We start from the raw sequence: 20,746 nt of genomic DNA, 5'->3' as shown, positions 1-20,746 counted from the left end.
GCCCGTTTCTCCACGGAGTCCTGGTTTCTTCTAGTTGGGGATCGTAGGAGAAACCAAGACCCTGGGTGCTTGGAGGGCTTTGTAGCAACGAGCCAGAGCTGCTGCCCAGGTACCAGGGCCTTGGGAAGCTGCTGAGTGTCCCATGCGCCACACCGAGCAGCGGCCCCTCTCGATTGTGCCACTCAGGGCAGGTCACCCCTATGCTGACCACCCACAGCAGGACGCAGCCAGCTAGACTCAAGGGTGGGCCCTGCCCTCCGGTCCAGAGGCCCTGGGCTCTGCTGAGAGAGCATTCTGGTGCCAGCAATCTAGAGGCCTGAGGCTGTAGCCGCAGATGGCCCAGGGAGCCGCTCAACAGGCCTTCCATCCCACATAGGAGGCTGTCAGCCAAGCCGCTGACCGACAACCCCAGAGACTGCTGGCCAAGGCAAGCCAGGCTCCTGCCACTTGCAAGGACAGAACACGGGAAGTCAGGCTAAGACCTGGTCCTTGCAGACCCTGAGGAGGTAGATGTCTAGGTGGGGCCTCCAGGAGCTGCAGGAGTGGGATCTGCCAGTGATATGGGAACTCCGGCCAGGCCTGTGGCCCCCTGGGAACCAAGCCTGGCCAATGCCCAGTGGCAGCCTGCAGGCCCCATGCTAGAGCCCCGAGGTGGTTTTAAGCTGCTACATTTGTGGTGATTCTGGGCAGCACAGTGCTCACAAAGTATTGCACCTCAATATGGAGGCGCCTTGTGGGGACCCCATGAAGAAGGACAGACCCTCCTGCCAAAAGAGTGCTTTAATAATTATAAAGTGTCCAGATTTCTTCACAGAAGTAAGCTGATTTGAGCGTTTCTCTTCAGTTAGAGCCAGGGGCTGGTCCTGTGGGAAGGGAGGGGGCCATCTGGGAGTGTCAGGAGCGGGGCCTCAGGAGATGAGCCTCAGGCCTGGCTTGCTCTCCTCCAAGGCCTGCAGGCGGTCCTCCAGCTCCTGTGTCCAGTAGATGTCATACAGGCTGCATGGGAGGCAGGGAGTGAGTGGGCCTTGTGCCACCTGCCTCGCCATCCTCCCCGGTCGGCTTGAGCCGGCAACCCGGCCACACCACCCATGCGTCACTTACACCAGCTGCTCCAGGGCGCAGCCAGGCTGCTCGAGGCTCTGCAGCAGCTCCAGGAGGCCCGGGTCCCCCAAGGCATTGTTGCTTAGGTCCAGCTCACGCAGGCTGCGGTTGGCCAGCAGGAGTGAGGCCAGGCTGCTGCAGCCACTATTGCTCACGTCGCAGTCCCCCAGCCTGGGCAGAAAGCAGGGTGGAGTTAGGACAGAGGGTGCCCCAGGTTGCCACTGACCAACAGAGTGACCTGGACCTGTGCTGCCATCTGCACATGTGCGGGATGGTAAGGGGGTCTACACACCACCACACCCACAGACCCTGAAACACGCTGCACATGGTGTGCTAATCCCCAGGGCTGGAGCTGTTCCTCAAATCTCAGCCTTGGCGTGTGGTTTTCTCGTGATGTCTGCTGGCCTGAACTGACTGCTGGCCCCGGGCAGCTGTCCCCACTGAAGATGGGAGGCGCACACAGAACTCCCCTTAGTGGGCACCATGGGCGCCGGCTGACATGAGCTGGGCATATCCTAGACTTAGAGCACCAGAGGGCCTTCTGGAAGGAGTGGTGTGGAGGACACGGGGACAACAGGAGAACACAGTGGAGCTGGCTGTCCACCCAGAAGGCCTCCCACCCACCCTTGCTTCCTCTCCACCTGGGGGCACCAAGGGGAGAGCTGAGAGGGTGGAGGGCACAGGAGGCCTGAGTGCACGAATGCTTCCAGGCCAGAGGGAGGCCACGGATACACGCCCCAGACAGGAGGAAGGCTGGGTCCCCAGACCCACTCTCACCAGGGTCGGGGTGACACTGGCTGAGGAGCCCCCAGGGTGGCAGGACAACGAGGCAAAGACAACGCCAAGGAGCCTCTCTGAGGCGGAGGATGGCCCCGCCCCATGTGGCAGCGGAGGCAGCCCTGTGTCTACAGGGACCTTGACCCTCAGCCTCCTCCCTGCCTGGCTCCAGAGCGCCCCCACAATCCTGGCAGCAGAAGCTGGAGGATCCCTTTCGGGCTCCTGATCCCTTCTCAGCCCTGTGCTCCAGCCTGCACCCAGGAAAGTGCCCGAGAGGCACAGCCTGGGACACGCGGGAACAGACAAGCTACACGACGGCAGAAATAAGACCGAGTTGATGGGGGGACGACACAGAACAAGAACCCAAAGAAAAGCAAGTGGAGAGAAGACCTGACGATGCGTTCCCAAGCGTGTCTGTCCAGAAGGAAATGGAAAGGGGATGAGAGACCGTCAAGGGCACGAGCAGCACAGAAAAGGAGCCAAGAGCACTGAGCCCCAGGCCACAGCAAAGCAGATGCCGCAGAGGTCCAGGGACGGAGACTTGGCGCAGAGGCCGGGCACCACAGCACGTGCACGTGTACACGCACACATGCACACGCCAGCCTGCCCCCAACACCTGCTCCAAGAATCACCTTCTCCAGGCCCCGTTCTGGAAGCTGCTGGATGATAGTTAAGAGAAACAGAGAGGAAACCTAGAGAGACGGGGGAACCCACACGGAGGAAGGAGAACGAGCCAGTCAGGGGCTGGGACCTCTGCCCTGACCCCTTAGGATGAGAACCGAGCCAGCATGGCAATATGCACACACCATCACACGTGCATGCACACAAGTGCACGTACATTCATGCACATGCTCACCAGAGCACTCGCAGTGTGCTGCCGGGCTGGCCCAGGCCCTGGCAGAGCTCCTGGACGCCAGAGTCCCCCAGCTTGTTGCTGCTCATCTGCAGCTCCAGGAGATGCCTGTTCTGCGTCAGCATCGTGCTAAAGTGGTGGCAGCAGGCAGCTGTGAGGCTGCAAGACTTCACCCTGTGGGGACAAACCAGGACTGGGGCCACGCCTCCAAGGTGCCCTGGGAGGCCCCGTGCACTGGAGCATGGTACCCCCTAGCTCCTGCCTGGCTTCTGGGCAGCTCAGCCTCCCACCATCCTCCCTGCCCTCCAAGGAAACGGTGCCTTCCCCCTTCACAGCCACCTGCCTTGATGTCCCCTCTTCACGCCTGCCTCTTGCCCTCTGGTAGGCAGCTGGCCTGGCCCCCAGCACCCTTCTCCCAGTCTCCTGGCCCATCTCCCTCCTTGCTGGGGTCGCTTCGGGTGTCCTGATCTCCGCAGGGGCCCAGTCTGCCCCCCACCCGCACTCACCACAGGGACTCAAGCTGGCAGCGGGGCTCCAGCAGGCTCTCGCACAGCAGCTGGGCACCCTCGTCGCCCAGTGCATTGCCTGCCAGGCTGAGCTCCTTCAGGTTCTCCTTGGCCCTGAGGACACGGCACAGGTCTCTGCAGCCCCCTGCTGTGATGTCACACTCCCAGAGCCTGGGGGGGGAGGGGGCGCGTCACTGCAGGGCCACCAGGGGGACGCCAGCCGGACAGCAGCACAGCAACACTCTTGGACATCCCCTCACCCAGCTGCCCCGCAAGCCCCTTGCCCACCTGGCCACGGCCACGGCCATGGCCCTGAGAAGGAGCAGGGACGGGGCGAGTGACACAGCACATGCAGAGCTATTCGGACCCCCGCAGCCCCCATGCCCAGAGGCCAACTCACCACAGGGTCTTGAGCTGGGAACTGGGGCTCAGCAGCCCAGGGCACAGCTCAGCGATGCCCACATCGCCCAGCTTGTTGCTGCCCAGATCCAGCTCACGCAGCGAAGCCTTGGATGCCACAATGCCACACAGGTCTTTGCAGTTGGCTGGCGTGAGGCCACAGTTCTCCAGCCTGGGGCACAGGAGGTGCCGCGTGAGCTGGGGAGAACCCCTGCCTGCAGTGCCGCCCTGCCCCCCAACCACCCAACACTTACTTGAGCGTCTCCAGCTGGCAGGCTGACTCTGCAAGGCCCTGGCACAGCACCCGCACGCCGGCCTCGCCCATGTCGTTGTTGCTCACTGTGAGCTCCTTGAAGTCCTGCTTGGCCCTGAGCACCGCAGCCAGGGGCCCGCAGCTGGCGGCAGTCAGGTTGCAGTACTCCAGTCTGGGGACAGGCGGGCAGTCAGCCCCTCACCTGCAGGAAAGTGTCCCAGCCGAGGGGGCATCTGTCTGGGTCTCCTCGCCCACCCAGGCTGTGAGGCCCATGGAGGCGGGAGAACAGATGGGCAGTGAAGCATAGCTGTGCCTGAGAGGCTGCCTCCCTGGACAGTGAGCGCCTGGAGCCTCGTGGAAACTGTTCACTGACCACGAGCCCCACCCCAAGCTCCGGGTTCACTGGACTCAGGAAGATACCCAGCCTCCTGAGCTGGGCCTTTCTGGCTCAGCTTCCTTCCAGTGTTGCTGAGCCCGTCTGCACGCTCCTGGTGGCTAGGCTGCCCCACACTGAAGTGTGGGGTCACAGGCCAGCTGCCAGCTCTTCCCTGAGGGCCAGAGCCCAGTGTCACGGAGAAGCACCTGCAGGTTCCCATCATGCAGTGAGGGGCTTGCCCGGGGCAGGCGCAGGGTGGCGGGGTGTGGCTGGGGGTGGGGCAGGCATCTCAGGGACCCCCAGGGAGGGCACACACTCACTGCAGCTTCTCCAGGTGGCACTGGGGATGCAGGAGCCCCTCGCAGAGCAGCTGCAGGCCCACGTCCCCCAGTGGGTTGTCACTGAGGTGCAGCTCGCGCAGGGAGTGCACGGAGCGCAGCACGCTGGGCAGGACCCCACAGCCGGCCTCCGTCAGGCAGCAGTTCTGGAGGCTGGAGCACACCTGGCCATCAGGAGGGCTCCCACAAGCCTGGCGTGGCCGCCCCTCCGTCTGCAGTAGGCGAGCAAGACAGATGCAGTCCCACCACCTCTGCACCCATGCCCACGGGGAACCACGTAGCCCGGCCTCGCCTGCTCCTCCTCCAGTCGGGGCTCTGGGGTCTCCAGGCCGAGCACAGAGAGCAGGAGGCAATGCACGGGAGGGGCTGTAAGTGGGCTCGGATGCACCTCAGTGCCCCGAGGCGCAGGGGTCTGGGACGAGGTGGGAGGAGAGGCCTGGGGCAGGGCTGGGGCAGGGCCTGGGATGAGACGGGAGGAGCCCCAGGCTCCAGGGCCTCTGGCTAAAGCCTGGACACCTGCTGCGACCTCCTCCCCTCCTGCAGCCACCCACAAGTCTCCACGTCCCTGGACCGCCCAGGCAGGTTCAAATTCGAGCCCAGGGCGGGGGAGCACCTGGGAACACGTCCCTGTGCAGGCTCACCTGAGCTTCTGGATCTTGCAGGTGGGGCTCTGCAGGCCCTGGAGCACCAGGTGCACACCGGCATCGCCCAGCTCATTGGTGCGAAGGCTGAGCTCGGTCAGGGAGGGGTTGGCCTGGAGGGCAGAGCTGATGTCCCTGCACCGCACCTCTGTGAGGCCACAGTCGTCCAGCCTACGGACAGGACACGCGGATGGTCATTTCACCCAGCAGGTTGTGACCCAGCGGTGAGACAAGAACTCAACAAGGTGGGTCACAGCCAAGACATTTTAAAGTGAACCAGAAAAAGCGTGTGGACCTTCTTGTGAGTTTTGTAGAAGATACCAGCATATGGACGCGCGCAAAGTTCCTTCTACCTCTAGGAAGGAAAGCAAAGCTGCATGAGGCACAGCTGTGAGGCAGCGCTGGGGAGGGGCACGGCCAGCATGGACAACTGAGCCACGAGACAGGCAATGGCACTAGGTGATAGCCCAGGATCAAGTCCATCCCGATTGACTGAAACGGTGAACAAGCACAGGGGGGAGGAAAGCCAGCTCTTGCTCCCAGCAGAATGACAAGTGATAAATGTGGAAGGAACAGAGAAACTAAAAACCCCAATTAGGCAAAAGCCCAGTAATAACTGTTCTGGCGAGACCCCCGATGGATGCTAAAATCAGTAGGCAAGAGTCTGAGCAGAAACAAGGTGTGAGAAGAGCTTCGAGATCTCTCACTCGAGACATTTACACTTCCAAAGGGAAAAGAGTAACTTCATGGTGGAGAGCCAGCAGGCACTGTATAGACACAGGGGCGACCACATGGTGCCGTCACAATCGTGCACCCCACAATACGACATGCCAGACAGGACACATCATTTCTATGTTGCCAAAAATGTGTGACTCAGCACAAGGAGACCTCAGGTGGACTTTCTCCAGAGGGCAAGCAGACTCAAGAGTCAGATGGCCAAGGACAAGGCGGGAGACAGGGACCATCGTGGATGGGAGGGGGCCAAGGAGAGGTGACACTACATGCCATGTGGGACCCTGCAGGGACCGGGCACAGGAAAGGACACAGGCAGAAAAGGGGGTAAAGTCAGTCAAAGTGGCCATGCTGGGTACCCCAGGCGGTGGGGCGCTGACGTCAGGGGAAGCAGGGCAAAAGGCAGAGGGGCCCCTCTGTGGGACAGGCAGTGCCTCCACAGAGCCCAGTGAGGCCACCGCATTCCCAGAGGAAGGAGACGAGCTGGAGACCCTGAGCCAGGCTGCTCTGCCCACCTGCCCTCAGAGCCTCCGCCCAAATACGCCCACTCAGCATGGGTCAGGAATGAGTTTATATTTTCAAATGGTTCAACAAAAGTACGAGAAGAATAACATTTTCTGTCACGTGAAAATCATGCAAAATTTACACTGCCTGTCCATAAGTAAAGTGCTTCCAGGGCACACCATGCCCACTAGTGGTGTCAGCTGAGGGAGCCCGCCTGCCACCCCCAGCCACCCGCACCTCCCGCAGGGACCCTGCATGCCTTCTACCTGACCACCGCGTACTGCTGGATCAGAGGCAGCAGCTCCGTCCACCGCGCGTCACTCAGCTGCTCACACTGGATGTCAAGGTTCATGGTGGGAGGAAGGTTTTCTAGACAGAAGGCAGAGGAGGAGGTTCTAGCCAAACTCTCTCAAGGTCCAACAGGCCAGAGATCCAGCCGGCGGGATCATCCACATGGGACCCCAAGGACCCGTTTCAGGAGAAGCCACGGCCACCCCCTGGGTCAGGGCCTGCTGTGCTCCCTTTCTCCAGCACCTCTATCAGCCTCAGCCTCCAGGAGTAAAAATGGGGGAGAGCAGAGGGAGGCTGCGCCCACCAGGCTCCCTGGCAAACGCCACCACGGACCGCAGCGCTTGGGGACACGGCTGTGGGAGCAGAGGCCACAGTCACCTCCTGGCCTCCCGCACCAGCCGTCATGGGCACCTCCTGCCCGTTAGAGTGCCGGGACCTGCACTCGCCACCTCCCATCTGCCTGGGCAAGGAGGGGTTGAGGGGAGCCTGGGCCTGGATGTGGTGTGGAGACCCTGGTTGGGGGAGCACTGAGGCAGCATTTGCGCAGTGCTGTGGAAACCCTTCCTCCTGCTCAGCCTATTTTCCCCTCTGAGAACAAGAGGGCTGTGCTGGGTGGGCAGGCAGTGCCACAGCCCCATCTGGCCAGGCCATCCACAAAGCCAGAGACCCCCCGCCAGGATGTGAAGAGCCTAGGCCTCACTGCCCTGAAGCAGCTGGGCAGGAGAGACAGGTGCTGTGGTCAGCTAACTGTTCCCCAAGGCAGCCAGCCACAGGGACCCTGGACAGAACAGAGCAGGTGGGGTGGGGACCCCAGGCCCAGGGGCTGCACTCAGGATCGTGCATTCATAGGGGGCCACTCGGGGAGCCTGCTTCCATGATCCCTTACTGGGGGCTGGGGACTCTGGACAGGCCAGGGCATGTCCTCTGCCCTACCTGGGTCAGCCCAGGGACCAGGCCACTGAAGACAGGCCATCGGGCAGACTGACAAGAGTAAGGCCTTTGGACCAGAGCAGGTACAGGCCCTGGAAACCCAGCGGGGACGAGCTCAGAGCCTGAATAAACGGGCTACCAGAGCCCACGTGGGCGCTGACTGTGGAAGGGTGTTTCCGAGGCCCTGAAGGTGGGGCCGGCAGGGGAGGAACCTGTGGGCACCATGACCCTGAGACTGGGCAGGGAACTGGGTTTCACTCAAGAGCGACAGAGAGCAGAGAAAGGATCCCCGCCTGGAAATCATGCGATTGGAGCTGCCCTTTAGAAAGGTTGTGCCAAACAGGATGACTCAAGCCCACGTGAGGCTCCCTGCTGCCCGAAGCCCCCAGCTTCCTGACAACGCTGCCCCATTCGAATGTGTCAGTGCCTGGCACGGCAGCCATGCTGATGGGGGCCCAGAGCCGGCTGGGAGTCCAGAGTGGGAAGGAGGGCCAGCCCAGGAAGCGGCTCTCGTTCCACTCCTGCTGAGCAGAGAGGGGGCCCTTGTGCCACCCAGCAAGTCCAGCAGAGGGCCGCCGAGGAAACAGGCGAGAGTCACAACCATCACACGAGGAACCAGGGTCTGCCCCGCCCCCGGGAGCCCAGGGTGTGGTCAGTCCAACTCTGACTCAGAATCCTCGGCATCGCTGGAGGGGGATCCGGAGCGGCATGAGGAGGGGGAGCTCAGGGCTGCTGACCTCGGCCGCCGCCCACCCCCGCGGCGGGAGGGGCCGAGGACCTCAGCCCAATGCTGCTGCCCCAGGCTGCGCCCTCGCAGAATCCAGTCTGACGTTAGGGGCCCAGCCCTCCTGAGACGGTTTGAGGTTAACAAGGACAGGAAACCCATACCGAGCGCCCCTCGAAGGCCTGAGCAGACCTTCGGGTGTCCCCTTGGCGGGGCCTCGGGGCTAGGAGGACGTTTAACCAGCGGGCCACCGATCCCTTTGAGAACCCCACGAAAACAGGTAACACCCCCCAAAAGATGTCGAGCGGACAGCCTTCCGCACAAGCCCCGGTCAGGGGCCCTGGTCCACGACTGCGCCTCACTGGGAACCGGGCCCGCCGCCCGGGCTGCTCCCCAGGGTCCAGGATCGGAACACTGGCGCCCAGTTAATGCTTTCAGGGCGAGAACGGGCCGCTCAGCAGGACCGGCCCGGCCCGGAGGATAGAAGCCGGGTCCTTCCCAACCTTCGTAATCGGAACCGGGGCCTCAACCGGGGCCCACTCGCCCCCGGCCGGGCCACCCCGGACGCGGTCACCTCCGCGAGGCGTGGGGGCGGCGGGGATGGGCGCTCTGGCCCCGGGGACCCCCGCCACGCCGCCAGGCCAGGGAGAGACCCCCAGAAGACACCATGAGGACGCCCCGAGACCCCCGAACCTCACCTCGCGCTGCCGCTGCTGCTGACCCGACGCCGAGCCGCTGCTTCCGCCGGGGCCGGGGCGGAGCCACGCCAGGGGGCGGGGCCCGGGAAGGGGCGGGGGCACGTCCTGGGATGGTGCCCGGAGAAGGGGCGGGTGGCGAGCTCGCCCACCCGCCGGTCTCCGGAGGCAAGGGCCCCGGGGTGGCGGGGCTGCTGTCTGTCCCCGCTCGGCCCGGCCCCGGGGCTTCTCTGACCGCGCGCCCAGCCCCCGCCGCTTTCCCCTGAGCCCGGGATCCAACTCGGCGCCCCCACGTGACTTTCCACGTTGTGGCCCCGATCCTCTCAACTCTGCCTCCTGAACAGGGCACAAGCCTGCCCGCGGGGAGGCCCGGCCCCCCACGCCCCGCCCCTGCCCCCCCCACCCCGAGACCCTACCCCCCCCCCCGCAGCACGCAGACAGAAGACCCCCGAGCCTCTCCCTGTCGCACTGGACAGAGTGACGCCGTGTGTGGCCGTGATGACATGGATGGGACGGTCAGTTGGCTCTAGGGGCGCGACAGGGCCCACGTGAAACACGCACGCACGCACCCGTTTCTCTGTACGGATCAGGAGACGCTCACGGAGGACCTTAGACACGGTGGGAAGGTCTCTTCGCAACACGGTAACCATGCCCTGGAAACAGCCTAATGTCCATCAGTGGGAGGGGGCTGAGTAATTTATGACACCCGCACCCCGCCAGTTAAAACACCGCTGCTGACAGGGAGGATGGCCGAGGGCACGCTGTGAACCTTCCTAGACACGCAGAACAGCCCTATAGCACCACCTCCGAAAACCTACGAGGTGGCCCCGGGAGTCAGCACCCGGCCTGGCCCGCAGCGGGAGTCTGCCAGCTCCCAGCACACGGCTGCGGTGTTCCTTCAAGCCGTCCTGCTGCCATGTGCACAAGTTAGAGCAGGCTGCTGATGTGCTGTAATCGCGCAGCATTCATCAATTCAACCTGCACTTACTGAACACCTACTGTGTGCCAGGAACTGTTTTAGGCATTTGGGTGACATTGGTGAGCAAGCAGGGGACAGGTCGTAGCCCTCGAGGGGCTCTGGGGGACCCACGAAATTAGAAAGCAAATTGAAAGACAGCCAGCCCTGATGGCCTCATGGTTAAAGTTCAGCACGCTCCACTTCAGTGGCCCGAGTTTGGTTCTTGGGCACAGAACGCCATGGTTCATCTGTCAGCAGCCATCCTGTGGCAGCAGCTCACATAAAAGAACCAGAACTTACAACTATACACAACTATGTACTGGGGCTTTGGGGGGGGGGCGTGAGGAGGAAGACTGGCAACAGATGTTAGCTTAGGACCAATCTTTCCCCAGGGGGAAAAAATTAATAGTATTTAGAATGTGGATAGTGCAAAGGAGCAAAAACCATGCAGGACAAAAGGGAATCACGAGTGCTGGAGTAGCAGGGCAGAGGTCAGGTAAGTGCCCTCCCAGGCATGAGTAGGCCATGGGTGGCCGACGCCTGAGGCCATGGTGGCCGGCCAGCAGGGGGATTTGAAGTGGTTTCACAAACCCCTCACTGCAGACCTGGCGTAATCGTTGTGGCCAGCAGGGGGCAGCACACTACAGATTGGGGGGGGAGAGCTGGGAGCAGATCTGGCGAGTGGGGTTGGTTCTTGCTTGTGTAGCTCATTGGGTGCCAGTGGACAAGGGGGTCAGGCCACCAATTGGCCCTGTAGAGTGCACTGGCTTCGCAGGGGCAGACAACCCCACCCATGAGTTCCCCCTGAGCAGGTTCAAGATGTCAAGTTGTCAAGTGAAGACAGCTGACGGATGCAGGAAAATGAGGGAGGTTTGGGTTTCTGGCAGAGGCCACTGCAGCCTGAGGGTGGGGAGGACGAAGGGAGGCAGAGGGCAAGAGGTGGAGAGGTGCCTCTCGGTGCACTGGCGTTCCAATGTGATTGTCACATGAGCAGCACGCGCTCTTTGTAGAAAAACCAGAAGACAGAGACAAGAAAATGAAAAGCTCTAGAATGCCCACTTCCAGAGACAAATGCTCTGACATCTGTTTATCTGCTCCTACTCACTCTGTACACACAATACACACTTTTTAAAAATAAAAAATCAGGTATTAGGAATGGTAGGCAGAATAATGGCCCCCAAAGATGTCCATGTCCTAATCCCCAAACCTGTCAATAGTTACCTTCCATGGCAAAGGGGTCTTTGTGGATGTGAGTAACTTAAGGATTTTAAGATGAGGAGACTGTCCTAGATTACCTGGATAGGACCAGTGTAATCACGAGGGTCGTTATTAAGAGGGAGGCAAAAGGGTCAAAATCAGCGAGCACATGTGACCACGAAGTTGGGGTGCCTGCCCTTTGAAGATGGAGTTTCTTGCCTTTAGAAACTGGAAAAGGCCAAGAAGTGGATTTTCCCGTGGAGGCTCGGGAAGGAACCAGCCCTGTGGATACTCTGGTTTTAACCTCCTAAGGCTCATTTCAGATTTCTGACCTCCAGAATTGTAAAGTAACAAATCTGTAGAAATTTGTTACAGCAGCAGTAGGAAACGAATGCATTATGGAGCTGATATAAATTTTTTCCCTTAGGAATAGATATGTATACAATCTAACTTTTAGTGGCCACATTCTGTGCCACCGTCTGACTGTATTCCATTTAGTCAACCCATCTCTACAGGCCGACATTTCGTCTAACACGTGGTTACCTTCCTGGCACCCATCCTAGACGGGGCTTGCCTGGTTCCAAGACGCCGCCAAACTGCCCTCCGGAAATGCTGCAGAAGCCCACGAGCTGTCTCGCACCGCGTGTCTCCACACCTGCGCGGGTACCGTGGCTGGTGCCAGCCAATAATACAAAGTGCCTGACCCCCTTTTTACATTTTGGCCAACCCTGAGACCATCCTGACCCTGAGGCCCACAAGGCGCTGTCCCAGTCCCGTTCTTCTCTGGCCCCCGTGAACTGCCCACCCAGCTCCCCCAGGATTGTCCGGTGACCTTCCAGGGGCAGAGTGACCGGGGGCAGCCGCGAGCTCTCACTGGGCTCCGCGTCATCACCGCCTGCGGTGTACTCCTTCCCGGGCACTCTCGGAGGGTGGGGACCACCCGAAGCGCGTGCGAGTGTCCTTCCATCTCCGCTCTTACGTCATCGAGACCCCCACCATTTCCCCAAAACTCCGTGGGCGACTCCTCTCTGCCAGGGCTGTCCTTCCAGGGGGTCGATTCTTTGGGGCAACAGGTCGAGGGTTAGTCAATTTGGGGCATAAAGTGTGGCTGAGCCAGTCCTTGCCTGTGCAGCTTGCTGCGCGCCAATGGGTCAGCGTTTCAAGGCGCACCTCACACCAGCACCGCAGAAAACCACCAAGACGCGGACCACGCAGGCGCAGACCAGCGCTCCGCGCGGGGACTCCCAGCGTACCCTGGGAGGCGGGCCGGCGTGGGCGCGCAGGCGCGAGGGCGCTCTCGGCGCTCTGACGTCCTCGGGGCGCGCCGACGCCCGCGGGGCGGCGCTGCTGCCCCGGCTCGCATGCCCCGCCTCGCCTGACCGCCCCCCTCGGCCCCGCCCCTTAGCCCCCACCCCCGCCACGCCCCGTCTCACGAGCGGGCTTCTCCCCCGGGCAGTGTGGCCGTAGTACCGCCCCGCGTGCGTCCACAGCCGGCCCGACCAAGGCCGGCGCCGGTAAGGGTTGACCTCGACACGACGACGGACTGTCAGTGGCCTGGAGACCAGGGGGGAAACGGCCTACTTCCGGCAGGGCGGGGGCGGGGCCAAGCGGGGCGTGGTCTGGCTGCCGAGTCGCGTCTGGCGGGGGCGGGCCCGAGCCATAGGGGGCGGGGTCTAGGGCAGGGGCGGGGCCTAGCGGGGCGAGGTCTGGTTGTCGCGTCAGGACGGGCGGGGGGAGGGGCTGAGCCATAGGGGGCGGGGCCTTGGGCGGGGGCGGGGCCTAGCGGGGCGAAGTCTGCGACTTGCGTGCGGACCGGTTGGGGTGCGGGGCCGAGTCCTCGGGGGCGGGGCCTCGTGGCTCCAGGGGGGCGCGCCCTACTGGGCGGGGGCGGGACCTAACCGGCGGGGGCCGGGCCTAGCGGGGCGTGCGGAGGGGCTGGGGTGTGGAGCCGAGCCCTCGGGGGCGTGGCCTAGTGGCGGGGCGGGGCCCCGGATGGAGCTGGCGCGGGCTCTTGGTGGCCGACTGGCTGTTCACCGTGCTCCCACGTGGAGCAGTGGGCCCGGCTGGGCTGGGAAGCATGGGCGGGGCGCGCGCCGTGGGCGGGCGTCGGACGCTGGGCGCCGTGAGGACGTGAGCTCGCCTGGTCGTGACATTAACGTGGCTGCCGGGGAGGCTCGGTTCAGTGACTTCGAGCAAAATCTGGGTTCCGAGATTCTGCATAGCAGTCCTTGCCTAGCACCGACCTGGTCGTAGAGCTGGAGCGTGTACATAGCCATGATGTTGTAAGAAAGAAGCTGTCCGCGCTATTCATTAAGGCACCGTTTGTAGTTATGGGTAGTGCTTCATTCGTCTGACACTGTGAGGGGCCGGAAATAATTCAGCGGCTCACCTAAGTGCATTCATTCTATGAATATTTATCAATAGCTCCTTTGTGCTGGGCCGTGTTGTACGTGCTGGGGATTCAACACTGAGCAAAACAGACAGAAATCCCTGATGGGGGGAACATGGGAAGGGGAGGTCAGGCCTAGGAGGGTTACCTGATGAGGGGCCCGGCCTGGTGTCCACGGACTGAAAAGTGGTGCTCGGGGAAAGACATAAAATTGAAAGCTGGGAGTTTTACTGAAGAGAGGAAGACTGGTCTGGAAGTAGCAGTAAGGAGTGAGGAGGCCAGCTACCGTTCTCCACGGGAGAAACCAGCCACACTTGAGAGGGCCTTTAGGGGAAGCCCTGTTCCCAGGAGTGTCAGTTCCTGCTGGAGCAAAAGGGATGGGAGGATGTTCAAGAAAAAACGGACTTTTCCTGAAGGTTTATTTCTTTATTTAAGTGCCAAAATTTCATTTTAACAATTTTGATAGAAGTTGATTTTTTAATTATACTATTCACTTTCCTGTTCTCTAGCTGTAGTGTACTGACCTTGAGTAACTTTTCTAAAACTGATTTTTCTTTTCTTCCTGAGAAAGATTGGCCCTGAGCCAACATCTGTTGCCAGTCTTGCTCCTTTTGCTTGGGGAAGATTAGCCCTGAGACAACATCTGTGCCAATCTTCATCTATTTTGCATGCAGGACACTGCCACAGCATGGCTTGATGAGTGATGTGTAGGTCCTCGCCCAGGATCCAAATCCATGAACGCTGGGCCACTGATGCAGAGCATGTGAACTTAACCACTACACCACTGGGCCAGCCCTCTAAAACTAATTTCAACAGCCGGTTTGGGAGAGCCTTCTGTGGGCCAGCACCACAGCAGGTGCCCTGGAGGAGGAAGGGGTAGGCCTGCTGCCTGGAGCTGCATGTGGGGCAACCCTCAAGGTGGTAGGTGGTCACGGATGCTCTAAAGGTAGTACCAGGCTGGGTTGTGAGAAGAGGCAGAAGTAGTCATGAGCAATGCCTTTGATTCCTTTGCTGAAATACAGTGATGCTCATGTGATATCTTAGGAGTATGTGTTGGTGCCAGATAGACCTAGTCTTGTTATCTCTTGTTTTAGTTTATTTCTTTGTTTAATGGGAAACAACAGTCAAGGCTTGTTGGAATCTGAGCATGGGTTTGAGATGTTCTCACATGAATAAACATTATGAACTTTGTTGCGTAAAGGTTGCGACTTATATTTTGGGTGCTTATTCAACAAACATGTTGTGGGCTAGTCCCCAGTTCTCAGAATTGACATTTTTGCAGATGAGGTTTGCAAATAAGGAGACTGCCCGGCAGAGTTGTTCCTTCCCATTTTATTAAACCGCTCTTCTGATTGTCTTTAAGGGAGGTGGCTGAGAACCAGGAAGATGCAGGGCCTGGAACCAGCTGACCTGGTGTGACTCTCGCCCTGTGGTGATCAGGGGCCCATCCCTCAAACCTCTAAGCTTGGTCATTTTCATCTGTATACCAGGCCCACCAAGTACCTTATGCCGGTGGTGAAGATTCAGGGTGTGATACAGGTGAATGCTCGGTGCACCTGGGCCCTAAGTTTGTGTGGAGTGTACACTGCAACAAGTAGGCACTTTTGGTTTAGAATCTGGCTGTGAGGTTTCGAGTGCATCGCAGGTCACTGGAAGACCTCTGCTGGCCTGCCTCTTGGACTGGCTCCCTTCCCTACCACAAGAGTGACATTTTAGGAAAGCTGCTAAAATGTTCTCCTTTCATTTCATTCTTTTCTATGCCATAACCTCTTAGATTTGTTTCTTGCAACTCTCGTAAGGGTGAAGAAGACAATTCAGAATAAATGTTTGGCCCTGAAGCTGTTTGGGCCGCTTCGTGACACCCTATGGAGATATGAGGACTTGGCTGCTGTGAGGAGCAGTGAGAAAATGTGGGGGAAGGTGCTCGTCAACTTTGAGACACTCCACGAAGCCAAGCACACAGGTCTCTACCATCCATGTGGCCGTACCCCTCCCAGACGGGACGCTGGCCACAGAGGGGGCCACATGGGATTCACTGGAAGTTGTGTCTTTATTTTTTTTAACTTACCTGATTCACCCAGTTATGTCCTTATCTTTGTTTTTAGACTGACCCAGTTCACCAGATGTGGGATTTGGAGTGTACAGAAGTCCTCCCGCCCCCACTTCTTTATTGCCCTCCTCCCAGACATGACACTCTTGCCTACCTCTGGAAGGTCGTGGCATGCTGGTCTGTGCTTTGTCTTCCTGATCCAGTCCCAACAGCCACCTAATAGGAGGGAATTCCTTGCCCCTTCCCACCTGCCCCCTCCCTTGTTCCTCCGGCCCCACCTGACCACACGTTTCCTGAAATAGAGAGCCTTTGGATGGTTTTGCCTTTTCCTTAGTACCTGTCACAGTGTCCCAACATAGAGGGTCTCACTAGACAGGAATACAGTGAGGGGCTGAGGAGAGAGACCCCAGCCCGTGTTTGTGAGATGCTGTCCCACAGAGCCGCTGGTGCTGCAGGGCGACCAGTCAGACATGGGAGGGATGCCTCCCACGGTGTCTTCAGGTTGGAGTCCCTGTCCTGCTCTAGTTTTGTAAACATATTTCTTTTAAAAAACAAACTTTTTATTGAAATTTAAGATACATACAGAAAAGTGCACATAGTGTAAGCTTAGAGCCTTAGGGTCCTCACAGACAACGCCCAGGTGAAATGGAAAACATTGAGGATGTAGTAGCAAGTGTTTGGGACTTAAGCTTGATCAGTGGCTGCCCTGGGCTCATATGTGAGTGGTTATGTAGTTGATAGTTTTTTTAACTGACACTGGAGATTTCTAGCTGAGTGTTGTCCCTCTGATTCATGGGTGAGTCCGCCACTTGGCGGGAGGAAATTCACAATGTGGCAGGTGTGGGGAGACCTTTGTATACCCTCCTGGGCTCCTCCTGACAACTGAGAAGTTCTTGGCTTGACGTTGTTGATTTCAGCCAGACAGTAAGCACGCAGGCCAGTCAAGGAGGCGGCGCACGCTTCGGGAGTCCTGAGTCCATGGTGGTCTCCACCCAGCCATTCTCTTCTTCCTGCATGGAGGCACTGCAAAAATTAGACATTCCTTCGAGGGCCTCAGGTCAGACACTGAGTTAGCCTATGGGAATGAAGTGGTATTCAAAACAGCAGCCCATCCACAGGAGCTGGAGGCAGTGGCTGTGCACAGCTGTGCAGTGTGGGCACTGGTGGCCTTGGTCAGTCATCTTGATGAGGCCAGCGAGTCAGCTCTATATAGGAGCTACTTGAGTTCACGGGGCATGGGGGAAGGCATGTGCAAAGGCATAGAGGTTTAAAATAATTGCTCTTCAGACCTCTAATTCCATAGACTCATTTTCCCTGTTTTGAGCTGTGGAATTATATTGTATGTTCTCTTTTTTTGCTGAGCACTATGTGAGAGGGACAGTGGTCCACTCCCTGTCGGTGCTGTGTTCCTCCTACTGCCCAGATATACAGGCCTTCTCTCCTCCTTCCGTCCTGATGCTCAGCTAGGCACTTCCAGGTCCCTGCTGTCACCCACAGTGCCACTGTGAACATGGCATATGTGTCCTTTGCTGGACTATGCAGGCCTTTCTGTTGGGTGTGTCCCTGGGGTGGAATTGCTGCGTCATAGAGTGTGCATTCAGCTCTAGTAGTTTGGGTACCAAGGTTGTGGTGGCTTCATAGTTGTGAAGTGTTTCCCCATTTTCTGTCTTTTGGAAGAGTTTGTAATATTGGTGCCAATTATTCCTTAAGCGTTTGGTAGAGTCCACTAATGAACTCTTTGTTTTCTTTGTAGAAAGTTTTTACCTCCTGTATTCTATTTCTTTTGTAGTTCTAGAACTGTTCAGACTTTTCTATTTTGTAAGTTGTGTTTTTCTAGATGTTTGTCAGTTTGCACTATATTTTCAAAGTTTTGGCATAAAGTTTTGCATGATATCCTGTTTCTTTTTTAGTGTCCATAGGATCTGTAGTGATTTCTCCTTTTCCATTCCTGATGTTAGTTATTTATAGCCTCTCTCTTTTTTTTCTTCAACAACCCTATCAATTTTATTAGTCTTTGCAAAGAACTGTTGGCTTCATTGATCCTCAATACTGTATTTTTTTTTCTCTTTCACTAGTTTCTGTTCTTTATTTTGTATTTTCTTCTAATTTAAGGGGGCTTAACTTCTTCTTACTGTCAGCTCTTGAGTTGCATGCGTAGATCACTGATTTTTTCCTGTTCCCATGTATACATCTAAGATGAGAAAAATGCCTTTTCAGCTGCTTCCTACAAGTTTAGATTTGTGATTTTTTTCTTTAACATTAAGTTCAAAATATTTTCTAATTTCTATTGTGATCCCTGCTTTGACCAATGGACTATTTAGTTTTTAATCCTTTTTAATAGGCATTTAAAAAAAATTAGTTTCTAGCTTAAACCCACTGTGCTCAAGGGACAGACTCTCTGTGATTTCAGACCTTCAACGTTTGTTGAGACTTGCTCTTTGGTCCTGCATGTGGCTGATTTTGGTGAAGACTTTTTGTGCTTGAAAACCATGTTTATTCTCACTGGGGCAGTGTCATACAAATGTCATACAATGTAATAAAAATGTCAGTCAGGTCAGGTTTGTTTTTCTTGTGAACATTAATAAAGGAAACGTCGAGTAAAATTGGAGTTGGGAAGGTCTGGAGAGGGAGTTCTCGGCCCTACCACGCATCCTTGGTCGCTGACCAGGAGGAGCCGTGCCTGGCATCTCAGACAGGAAGTTAGCTACCACTTTGCTGCCCAGGAGGGGGAAGGAAGAATTTCTTCTTGCCCAGTGACAAGCTCAGCCAGTGGAAAACGCTGCAGCTCAGCCAGTGAGGAGCTGTCACCCTGCTCAATTCTTACTCCCCCCAATGAGCTTTCATTTAGAACAGCCCCTCCCAACTCCCCTTTCTCCCTGTAAAAGAACCCCGCCTTTGTTCTCTGGACGTTGCCTATGGTTTTTGCCATGGCTTGCTTCTCCTGAATTGCAATTCCTCTGGCTATTCTCAAATAACCTCATTTTGCTGGTAAGGTAACTGGCTGTTTTATTTAAAGTTGATGTTAAGTGGTGTTGGAAGTGGGATCTGAAGGAGGCAACCCCCGAGAGACAGCGACCCCAGAAGCGAGTGCGAGACTGGCACTGAGGCCCCGTGCTCATTGCGTCTGCGAGCTGCTGACTGTGAGTTCCAGCTTGGTCAGTCTCCTCAGAGTCCCAGCTCCGCTCTGCGTGTGTTTTGAGCACTCCAACTTTATCTGGGATTGTGAAAGGCTCTGTCCTTTCTGGTTCAAGGCTTCGTCCTTGGCATCATGCTTCCTCCTTGGTACGTACTCAGTTATTTTCCTTTTGGTAGTGCACTGAAAGGCTAGGTTCCTTTTGGAATCAGGCTAGCTGGGAATTTTCTTTTGGTCTTGGAAAATTTTGAGAAGTAGGATCCCAGTCATCTGAATGCTCTAAGGGCAGCCCTCCTTTAGAGTCCCTGGGCTGTTTTGTGTTTAAAAACTGTATTCCCTCTGCATGTGCATTTTTGACTAAATGAACTGATTTAACAGACTGATTTAGAACACCATTGGCCATTAAGGGGAACTTTTGATCTCCCCAAACTTGCTTTTCTCAGGACTAAATCAGAAAGCCATGGCTCTAAAATAAAACAGACTGAATGGTATGCCTGTTTTAATTGGCATCTAAAGGCTTCCAGAGATATTTAAGACTCCAAAATTGCCTCTTTGCAGAACACAAGTTTTAAATTACCTGAGGTGAACAAACAGTTGAAAGAAGGCAAAATGACTTCTGAGACCTCTTTTTTCCCCTCCCGCTTCTTCTTTGTCTCTGGATGTGTGGTGGCCATCATGTGCTCAGGCCCCACCCCCGGCACTATCTTCCTCTCTTCCCTTCCGCAAAAACCTGCCCCTTTAAAATAAGACTCTCTGAGGATTCAAATGCTAAACCCCTGATTGCTATCTCTAAATTAACTGGAGAAAATAAACAACTATAAGGAAAATTTAAATAGAAATTACCCTAGACTTTTGATAATAGACAAATAAATCCCAAAACTCCTAGGAGAAAATTTGCCTTCTTTTTCTGTCTGTGTGCTGATGCTTCTTGGTGAGTTACCCATCCTGCTCAAAAGGGAGAAATAATTCTAGAATTTGACAGCATTCAAATAAAAATCTTTAGGGGAAAAAACCCGACTGTCTCAACAGGTAATCTTAACTTAATCTGTATGCCAGAAACTCAGTTTGGATCCAACTATTCTTTTGAGTTTTATGTTATTTTACCTGAGACATAGCTAAAGTTTTCTAATAAAAGCTGTGAGATCTCTGTGGCTATCTGCATGCTATGTATGTCTATGTGCATATGCTATAGATAGGTTGTGTATCACCTCTGGATGGTATTGCCAAAATTAATTTGTAAAAGAGCTTTATTTAATTGCCTTAAAGGAAGTCAAGCATTCATATGAATTGGGTATTCACAAAACTCTCCAAAATATAATAAACTAACTCAAACGTGTTTCAAGTTCAGATGATCTGGGATAATCTTTGGTAAATAAAGCTAATTTAACCTTGGTTTAATTAAAACAGGTATGTCTTCAAGAGTTACCATCGTGTACTTGAAAACAGCTTCCCCAAATCTTTTTGGTAACTTGAAACTTTAGAGTTTTGCTAAGTTAAACTACATGATGGGCAGTAGTTAAACATCTAGATCATTTCCAAATAAGATAAAACAGTGAAATATTATTAAAAATAGGTCTGTCTGCTTTTGGCTTCTAATTGCAGGAAAACTAAAGATGTTTGGGCCTGTTGGCAAACATGTTTTGTGCCACATGGGAAATTTTACCATGAGAAAAATGTACTTCTAGGAATTATGAAATATATTTATAAATTTTCTAGTAACAGACTATTCACAATTGTTTGAAGCTACTAGAAATAACAAGAGATGACTCTGTAAGAAGGAAAGTAGGATGTATGTTTTTGCTAAGAAAAGGTATGAGGAATGGAAATGTACTTTTGTTGAGAGAAAACAAAGGACAAAATCTGAATGTTTCTTTAAAAAGTTGTAGGTTTGTGGAAAGG

At 56.1% G+C, this 20,746-nt stretch overlaps 2 protein-coding genes across 37 annotated transcripts in view; one reads left to right on the top strand and one right to left on the bottom strand.

Moving 5' to 3' along the window:
- Positions 1-765: 765 nt before the first annotated feature.
- RNH1 (ribonuclease/angiogenin inhibitor 1) lies at positions 766-12,917 on the bottom strand. Of its 4 annotated transcripts, none has more exons than XM_023654829.2 (10): positions 12,709-12,917; positions 6,747-6,849; positions 5,245-5,415; positions 4,586-4,756; positions 3,891-4,061; positions 3,638-3,808; positions 3,238-3,408; positions 2,735-2,905; positions 1,102-1,272; positions 766-996 (listed from the first exon to the last, which is right to left on the bottom strand). In XM_023654829.2, the coding sequence occupies exons 2-10, from the start codon at positions 6,830-6,832 to the stop codon at positions 909-911; spliced, it is 1,371 nt and encodes a 456-aa protein (XP_023510597.1). In that variant the 5' UTR covers positions 6,833-6,849; positions 12,709-12,917; the 3' UTR covers positions 766-908. The 4 variants fall into 4 exon arrangements, with proteins under 4 accessions (XP_023510597.1, XP_070086466.1, XP_023510598.1 ...); XM_070230365.1 differs by having other exon boundaries at positions 12,746-12,868; XM_023654830.2 differs by lacking the exon at positions 12,709-12,917 and adding an exon at positions 12,400-12,586.
- LOC102148181 (USP6 N-terminal-like protein) overlaps positions 8,352-20,746 on the top strand; it is a 29,569-nt gene continuing 17,174 nt past the window's right edge. For 7 of the 33 annotated variants that reach the window (XR_011424198.1, XR_011424199.1, XR_011424193.1 and 4 more), the window contains exon 1: positions 18,606-18,996. The gene's annotated coding sequence lies outside the window, so the exon portion shown is untranslated. Of the gene's footprint in view, positions 8,706-12,533; positions 12,790-13,399; positions 13,558-18,605; positions 18,997-20,746 lie in introns of those variants that run through there. The other 26 variants (XR_011424200.1, XR_011424201.1, XR_011424194.1 and 23 more) reach the window with 14 other exon arrangements.

Source organism: Equus caballus, chromosome 12 (genome assembly GCF_041296265.1).
Source record: "Equus caballus isolate H_3958 breed thoroughbred chromosome 12, TB-T2T, whole genome shotgun sequence".
NCBI lineage: Eukaryota > Metazoa > Chordata > Mammalia > Perissodactyla > Equidae > Equus > Equus caballus.
Note: the sequence above shows the minus strand (reverse complement) of the source record. Positions and strands in the feature narration are given on the sequence as shown.